The sequence below is a fragment of the Vombatus ursinus genome, unplaced genomic scaffold, assembly GCF_900497805.2.
Source record: "Vombatus ursinus unplaced genomic scaffold, bare-nosed wombat genome assembly UNPS02014258.1, whole genome shotgun sequence".
Taxonomy (NCBI): domain Eukaryota; kingdom Metazoa; phylum Chordata; class Mammalia; order Diprotodontia; family Vombatidae; genus Vombatus; species Vombatus ursinus.
In genome coordinates this window covers 440,130-448,989 of record NW_020954036.1, presented here as the reverse complement: position 1 = coordinate 448,989, position 8,860 = coordinate 440,130, and the positions used below count along the sequence as shown (strand labels likewise).

Below are 8,860 nucleotides of genomic sequence, written 5' to 3'. Positions count from 1 at the left end.
CTCAATTTTGTTTTTTAGGACATCATACCATCATAGTCATCTCACATCCACATCTTCTATCTATGAATACTCCTAATTGCCCATATAGTGATAAAGTTCTAAGAGTTATCACCTTGCCATGTGGAAATATAAACAGTTTAACCTCATTGAATCTCTTTATGTTTTCGCTTTCTTATTTCTCTTTTACCTTTTTATGTTTCTCTTGAGTCTTGCATTTGAAGATAATTTTTTTTTATCATTAAGCTCTGGTCTTTTAATTAGGAATGTTTGAAACTCCTCTATTTCATTAAATAACCATTTTTTTCCCTGATAGAGTATACTCAGTTTTGCTGAGTAAGTGATTCTTGGTTGTAATCCTAACTCCTTTGCATTCCAAAATATTGTATTCCAAGCCTTCTGCTTCTTTCATGTAGAAGATGCTAAATCCTTTGTAATCCTGACTGTGCCTCCACAATATTTGAATTGTTTCTTTTTGTCTGCTTGCAGTATTCTCTCCTTAACCTGGGAGCTTTGGAATTTGGCTGTGATATTCCTTGGAATTTTTATTTAGGGATCTCTTTCAGTGGATCCTTGCCATTTCTGTATTATCCTCTGGTTCCAATATATCAGGGCAGTTTTCCTTGATAATTTTCTTGAAATATGATGTCCAGGCACTTTTTTTGATCCAATAATTCTTAAATTATCTCACCTGGATTTCCAGGTCAATTTTTTTTAAACAATAAGAAATTTTATACTTTCTAATTTTTTTGTTCTTTTAATTGTTTTATTGTACCTTGATGTCTCATAGAGTCATTAGCTTCCTTATGCCCAATTCTAATTTTTTTTTCCTGGAAACTTTTTTCTTTTTTTTTTTTCTTGCATCACTCTCATTTCTCTTCCCAGTTTTTCCTCTACTTCTCTTACTTGCTTCTCAAAATACCTTTTGAGCTCTTCCAAGGCCTGGGACTGATTCATATTTTTCTTGGAGGCTTTGGATATAGGAGCTTTGACTTTGTTGCCTTCTTCTGGTTGTATGTTTTTTTTTTCTTTTGTTTTTTGGTTTTTTTTTTTTTGGTAAGGCAATTGGGGTTAAGTGACTTGCCCAGGGTCACACAGCTAGTAAGTGTTACATGTCTGAGGCTGGATTTGAACTTGTGTCCTCCTGACTCCAGGGCCAGTGCTTTTTCCACTACACCCTCTAGCTGCCCAGGTTGTATGTTTTGATCTTCTTTGTCACCATAGTAAGATAATATAGTCTGACTCTTGTTGTGCTGCTTACTCATGATCCTGGCCAATTACTTGAGTTTTAAACTCTTGTTCAGGTAAAAGTCTCTTTCCAATGTGGAGAATGTACTGTCCCAAGCTTCAGGGGTTTGTACAGCTGTTTTCAGAGATACTTCTAGGGACCTGTAAATTTTCAGTTCTTCCAAGGTGCTATGATAAGGGGTGAGGTGTTTCCTCTCCACCTCCATAACAACCTCCACCACGTCAGCACTCCTCCTTGCCCTAGGACCGCCCCTCAGAACTGTGACCCAGATCCACACACAGGCAAAGCAAGAGATTCCCGCCTCAGCACTGGTAAAGAGATCCCCGCAATCCCTATCTGATCAGCCACTCGATCCCCCCTCAGTCTGTGGGCTGGAAGCTCAGGACTTGTGACTGAAACCTAGCTTCTCTCTCTTGCGGCAGTCACAGACTTTTCCCACTGACCTTCTAAGTTGTCTTTAGCATTCCTGGGTTGAGAAGTCTGGAAACCACCACAGCTGTCCACAATTTAGTCCTCTGAGGTCTGCTCCATGGTCGCTGCAGCCTGTGTGCCCAAGCCGCACTGCACTCCTCTCCCTGCCTGGCGCGATATACCTTTCTGATCAACCATCCAGGCTGTCTTTGGTTGGAAATTTGTTTCACTCTATCTTTTTGTGGGTTCTGTTCTTTAGAATTTGTTTGGAGCCATTTTTTATAGATATTTGGAGGGGTTTGGGGGAGAGCTCAAGCAAGTTGCTGCTTTCCCTCTGCCATCTTGGCTCAGTCTCCTCAATTCTAATTTTTAAGGAATTATTTTCTTCTGTGAGCTTTTGTACCTTTTTCCCCCCAATTTGGCCAATTCTATTTTTTAAAGGAGTTATTCTCTTTAGTGAATTTTTGTAGATGTTTTTCCATTTTTTTTTTACCAAGCTATTGACCCTTTTTTCATGATTCTCTTGCATTACTCATTTCTTTTCCTCATTTTTCTTATACTTCTCTAAGCTGCTTTGAAAGATCCATTTTAAATTTTCTAAAAATAAATGCTAAAAATGTCTTGACATATAATTGGGAAAAAATAAAATGCTATTAAAATTATCTTTAGGGGAAAACATAAATAAAAGTATTTTTAAAGTTCTTCCATGTGTTCATTTTTGGGCCTGAGACCAGTTTAAATTTTTCTTTGAGCCTTCACATGTAAACATTTTGAGGCTGATCTCATCAAAGTTTGTGCCTTGATCTTCCCTGACACCATAATAACTTTATATATTCAATTTCTTTTTTTTTGCTCATTTTTCTGCGTATTTTTCTGCATATTTTTATGACTTTATACTTTTATGTGAGTGTTGGGCTTTGTTATTGTACTGTCCTATACAGTGCTGAGGCTCTGGAGCCTGATTGCTGACTTTCTCTGGGCCTCAGGGCCTAGCTCCTGACTTACATTGAACAGGGGGTGGGCTCACTGTTGGCTATCTGCAGGCAGGTCTTGCTGCTGGGTGGCTTCAGAGGGGGGGTATCACTACTGATTAGCAGTGAGGGTAGGGCCTAACTGGTGACCTGCACTGAGGACAGGACCCTTCCTATCTTGCTGGTCTGGGACTCTTGGCATGTCCTTGGGTGGGGCCTACCTGGTGGATTGCTCTGGGACTCAGCAAGGCCTTGGGGGAATTGTTGGGGGCAGGGGAACTGGTGTTTGAAGCCCTTTGGATATGAAGTCTATGGGCCCTCAAACCAAAGTTACTTCAAGAAACCCTCTCCATTTTACCCTACAAATACATCCTGCTTTATGTCTAGTAGATCTTTACGGAATAACATTTTCCGGGGGCAGTTAGGTGGCACAGTGGATAGAGTACAGGCCTTGGAGTCAGGAGGACTTGAGTTCAGATCTGGCCTTAGATGTATAACACTAGGTGTGTGACTCTGGGCAAGTAAGTTAACCCCAATTGCCTCACAAAAAAAAATAAATAAATAAATAAAAAGAATTCAGAATGATATTTTCCCTCAGCTGCCATTGAGGTGTGAGTGATGTTGAAGTTTACTATTTATTCCCCTAGACACATCCCCATCAGAGTCTCCACTTATGCAACTGATTTCCCTCCAGAAGGCAGATGGTTCTTGGGAACTGGATGAAGCTCTGGCCTCAGTCCTGGGAATGAGTGTTCAGAGTGCATTGGCTGCATTGCCTGGTCAGGTAAGGTCCCAGAGAGAGGAAGGCATAGGGTGGGGTATGTATTTGGGGGAAGAGCAAGAGAGAGAGAGTAAGGGAGAGCAATCCACCTTTGGACAAAATGATGGGAGCCATTGCTCATTAGGCATGGTCTGTGACTGAGAGAGGTTGATGGAAATACTTTCTAGCCCTTAAAGCTAGATAGTTCTTCATGTATCAGTGCTCAGTAAACATTTATTCATTGAGGAGAACAATAAGGGCAGGGAACTGGAAGAAATAGTTAATGAATCTGGGATCAGTTCTTTCTATGGTCCTGGAAGGGCTAGAAACCATCCCATGGTTTGTCTGCCCCTTTCTGGGGTACCCTGACCCTGGTGCCTTGGGTTCTGTATATTCTCTAGAGTAAAGATGTCCCAAGGTGGGCCACTATCTTAGCTGTGCTGTGGATGCACAGTTCCAGTTGTGACCAGAGAGAAGAATGGGAACTCCTGGAAAGAAAGGCTGTGGCATGGATCCAGGCTCGATCTGGTAAGGATACTGCCTTGAGGACCTTTTTCCATATACATCAGGAGACTTGCTATTCCCTCAGGATACAGCTTTATTAACCTGACTAGGATGAAAGATGGAGAGATTGATGGCCTGATCCTTTCTGTTCCACTTCTTTTGGTCTTTCAGCCCAGAGGAAGGACTCATAGATAGTGAGGAACATAGAGGAGACACAAGAAGAAGGTTGGAAAAGCCTATGGGAAAGGCTGGTGGGGTATCAAGAACTCTCAACAGAGTGGTCTTGTCTCTCTTTGCATTCCTTCTGCCAGGCTGCTAGCATCACTCCTACCACAGATGCCCTCAGGGTTAGACTGAGACTGATCTAGCAGCTATTTACTCCTCTGGTTTCAAGAATATTGTACCTTATACGTGTTTGTGGGGTCAGGAAAAGTGAAAAGGGAATTTAAGGGATGAGAAAAGAGAAAGAGCATGACTCTTGGTGGGGATATAGCAGTGCCTTCTGTTAAACATAATAAATGCTTAATGAATGTTTGCTAGAGCTATAAATGGTTAGGGGAGGGCAGAATAGGAGTAGGGATAGCTAGGTAGTACAGTGAACAAAGGGCTGGCCCTGGAGTCAGGAGGAACTGAGTTCAAATCCAGTCTTGCTCACTGTGTAACCTTCAGCAAGTCACTTAGCTCTGTTTGACTCAGTTCCTCATCTGTAAAATAATCTGGAGAAGGAAATGGCAATTTCTAATACTTTGGAATGTCTTTGCCAACAAAACCCCAAATGGACAAAGAGTTGGACACTACTGAAATATTATAACAACAAGAAGAAGGGGAAAAAGAACGAATAAAGGAAGGAGGGATGAAAGGGAATAGGATGCAAGCTGGTGAAGTGAATCTGCTTCTTTCCTTTTCCTGGCATTTGTCTAGCTATCCATCTTCTTGTGTTTACAGATCCCTCCCTGGGTGAATGCATCAAAGCTGCCAATGCTCTCCTGAAATCATCTGTAGATCCTGTTGTCTTTGGCCTGTGAGAGTAGAAATGGAAGCGTTTATCTCTGGCTGCTGCTCCTTACCCTCTATGCTGCTGTACCTTCCTTCCTGGTTATGCTCATTTCCCATAGGGACTGGTCAGTCAGATTCCATTTGGTTCAATTAAAGTATTAATTAAGGGCTCTACTGTGTGTTGGGTATATGCCAGGAGCTAATGCTACAAAAAGGATAGTCTTCTCACAAGCAGCTTGCATTCTGCTGGGGAAAGCAGCAAGTACACAAATTAATAAATTCCAAAATATGCACAAAATAAATAAAAATAATTTTTTTTGTGGGGAAGTGAGAAATAAGAGGAAGAATCAAGAAAGAACTCTTCCTTTCAATCCCACAAACACTTTTATGCTATATCATTCTTTGTGGTTACCAGAATCTCTGTCACTGCATAAAATCTACGAAGTGCAGGGCTGGGGAAGGCAGATATTACTCTGGCTTTTCCCCTTCCCCCCTTTAGACTATCTCAAGGCATATTAAAGAATGAATGGTTTCCTCTGTTTTAAAAATGAGTAAACAGAGGGAGGGAGGTGCCTAGTTTGAAGTATCTTTTAGTCTATATGCAGGTAGGGATTTCACTTCTGAGGAGAGTTAAAATTTAGATAATGGTAGGACATGCATCTTCCATGACATATGTATTGTATAACAGAACTAGATTTATTATTGTTAGGTGACTTAAAAAAAATTCTTGTAACACTTTATCTTGCACACTACCTGGACAAAGCTGGTGAGCAGGTAAGGACCCCAACAAAGAAAGGGATTCCCACTCGAGGTGGAAGGCATGCATGAGGTTTAACCTAACTCTATGCCTGGAGGATGGGCTTGGGAAGAGATACCTAAACTGCACTGGACCATTCTGATTCTGTCTGTGTGGCCTTTATATTCTCCAGTTCTATAAGCATGATGAGCTCCTCATGCCACCTATGGCAGTTGTTGGAGACATAGAGACTAATCTTTGGTCATGGAGGTGGAATTCTATGAATATGGGCTGTGGGCCTTGGCTTTTAGGCCCTGTTTTCTCCTCAACAACAATAGTAGTAGAGAGACGTGGGTTCGAAATCAACATCTCCCTGTCTCTGAGATGAAGGAAAGGCCTTCTCTGCATGTTACAATCTTGTATCCTCACTTGCTTTGTCATGTGTACTTAAACTTTTCAGAAACATGTTATTTCCTGGAAATATTCAACTATCAAGAATAAAATGAATTGCCTATTAGTACTCTGTTTTATCTGGTATTTTCTTTTGCCTACTCACAGTATCTTGGTCTTTGTACTCCTAAGCTGCTGTCCTGATTGCCTGCTTTTCTCAGTGGACAAACAGCACCCCTTCTGCTCTTTTTCTCCATATGTATCCAACTGTTCCATTTCTTAAGTGGGACTCCATAATTCAGCCTCTAGCCCCAGTTTCCTTGGGTTAAGGATATCCATGGCAGGACTTCCCAGGAATGTCTCAATAAACCTGCAATTCATGGCATTGGTGGAGGAGAAAGCAATGGAATGATTTAAAATCCTAAAAAATCTGCCTAGTTATCTGGTATTGGGAGAACATTCTCAGTATCTTTAGTGGAAGATACACAATCCTGACTCCAGCTATTTTCACCTTCCTCTAACTTATCAATTTATTAGGGAGCGATGCAGAGTTGGGTCCCTAAGCAATTAGATCCAAGACCTACCTCTTGCCCAAGGACCTCAATGCTCAGGGACTGAGGGATTTTATAAACCCTTAGGAAGTCCCTGGGAGGGGAGTGGAGACTCCTAATATAATAACAGGCTAATCTTCAGAAGTGTGTGTGTATGTAGGTGGGATTTCTTATAACTGGCTAAGGACAATGTCCAAGCTAACGACAACCACTTTTGTCAGCAGGCCTTTTACAGCTAGGTCATCAGCTACAGCTCTTCTCAGCAGTGGCTTTCCACAGGCCATCAAACATTCGTGATTGGCCAAAAGTATCCTAGGGGACCAAACAAGTTGTGGTTTTAAAGCCAAGGTCACTTAGGAGTGGCAGTAGTGATTTCTAGAGGTGAGGGGATATTGCAAATGCAAGCCCTTAACACGAGTTAATATATGTTCTTAGAACAGGCCTAGCTAATATAGCATGGAACACTCTTATAAATCAAATGCAATTAATGTGATCAATACGTGCTTAATTAACCATAACTCATTTTAAAAGCATTAACTAACATAACTAAAACTTCATCGCATTCTGTTTAATTCACTAACATTCAGAGATACCCATTAAATCACAATGAACTGAATAAATACTGATTACATCCAGTAGGGATATCAAAATTGTCCTTTAAGAACTGTCCTAAGACTCAGTAATATGAAACAGACTTAAAACCTTAACTTTAAGCAAGTAGTTTCCTCAACAATCTTAAGAGTTGGGGATCAGCTAACTGTCAAATAATATTAATATAGGAACTATGAGCAAGTCAGAGTGCTATGGGTAGGAAGGGAATGAGCAAGTATAAAACAGAATGTTGCCCCCTGGGACACTTGAAGTTTTATTTGGGAAATAAGACCTCTATTCAAGAGGTGGAGAAAAAACTCTGCCCGTAGGGTCAGGAAACAAGAGTTTTAGTCTTCTCCTGTCCTGTGATTTTGAGATTACTTCATATATTAAAAAAAAAACAAACCAAAAAACCCAAAGTGCTAGGTTTGAGATTGAGGGGAAGAAAGGCTGGGAAGAGAAGTAGAAACAGGTGATTCTAAATACCATTATAGAAACATATTTCAGTTCTATATTCTATATTCTGATCTATTAATGGGGAAAGGAGAAGAAAAAGTGCTAACATTTATTAAGTACCTTCTATGTTTCAGGCACTGTCAAACACTTGGATGGCCATGGTTGGATGAGAAGGGCTCAAAAGAGGCCACAGGAACAGCTGAAAGGAGAAGTAGTTCGAGTAGAAGATATGAAGGGCACGCTTCATGGCTGAAGCTAACACTCCATCTAAATGGGGTCAGCCCAGATGTTCTGATAAAACTTTCTCTCTGATTGTAAACTTCTGGCCTTGAAGTGCAATTTGATTCAATCTAACCAAAATTTATTAGGGTCTTGGTATTATGGACTCCATTTTTCTTGAGGAAAGGAATCATTGTCACTCTTGTTTCTGAAGTATCTGTGTTGGACAGTAGGGCTACATCATCTGGCCAGAGTTGAAGCTCATGCTCCCTTTTTGGGGAATTAGGCTGATTTAGGAGGGCATAATTTTCCTCCTTCTTTAGAGTTTTCATATTTAGTTTCCTATTTCTCCTTAGGAATCCATCTGAACAAGAATCAGTTTTTTTGTCAGAGAAGTGAAGGGAAAAAGAGCAAAATGGAAAGGAAAAGGAGAAAAGGAGGCTATTGATAGTAGATTCTGAAGTGAGTGTGTAAACTCCTTGTAAGTAATTTGGCTGCTATTAGAATAATGTACCACCTGTTATCTCTGTCCTTTAGAAGACTTAATTATCATACTACCCTCACTCCAAGTTTAAAACAGTCCTTTATCACATGGGGAAACAACTTGAATGACTTTTTCTAATTTCAAAAACTTTTTTTTTTTTTTGGCAAGGCAATCAGGGTTAAATGACTTGCCTAGGGTTACATAGCTAGTAAGTGTCATGTGTTTGAGGCTGAATTTGAACTCAGGTCCTCCTGACTGCAGGGCTGGTGCTCTATTCACTGGGCCATTTAACTGCCTCCCAAAAAAACTTTTTTATTTTTTAAATTAAGATGTGTTTGCCCAGGGATTTATGAAGGCTCTGCTCATGTTGAAAGATTTTAGAAGTTAACTTTTTGGTTAAATTACTACTTTTGTGTCTAAGTTCCTTTTACATTCAAAAGCCAAAACAATTGTCCCTTATGTTTTTTGAGAAAACAAAGTTATCTTCCTCTACAAGTTTTGAGGTTTGCATTTTAGACATACCTTTGTTTATTTAATCATTCTGA

The 8,860-nt window shown here is 40.3% G+C and overlaps 1 protein-coding gene across 1 annotated transcript in view; it reads left to right on the top strand.

Annotated features, from left to right (window-relative positions):
* The window catches only part of LOC114042086 (von Willebrand factor A domain-containing protein 5A-like), a 12,612-nt gene extending 6,468 nt beyond the window's left edge, over nucleotides 1-6,144 (top strand). Inside the window, exons 3-5 of the mRNA XM_027860778.1 lie at nucleotides 3,276-3,412; nucleotides 3,790-3,916; nucleotides 4,838-6,144. Of these exons, the coding sequence (XP_027716579.1) occupies nucleotides 3,276-3,412; nucleotides 3,790-3,916; nucleotides 4,838-4,917 (344 nt within the window). The 3' untranslated portion in view covers nucleotides 4,918-6,144. The remainder of the gene's footprint in view (nucleotides 1-3,275; nucleotides 3,413-3,789; nucleotides 3,917-4,837) is intronic.
* Nucleotides 6,145-8,860: the final 2,716 nt, after the last annotated feature.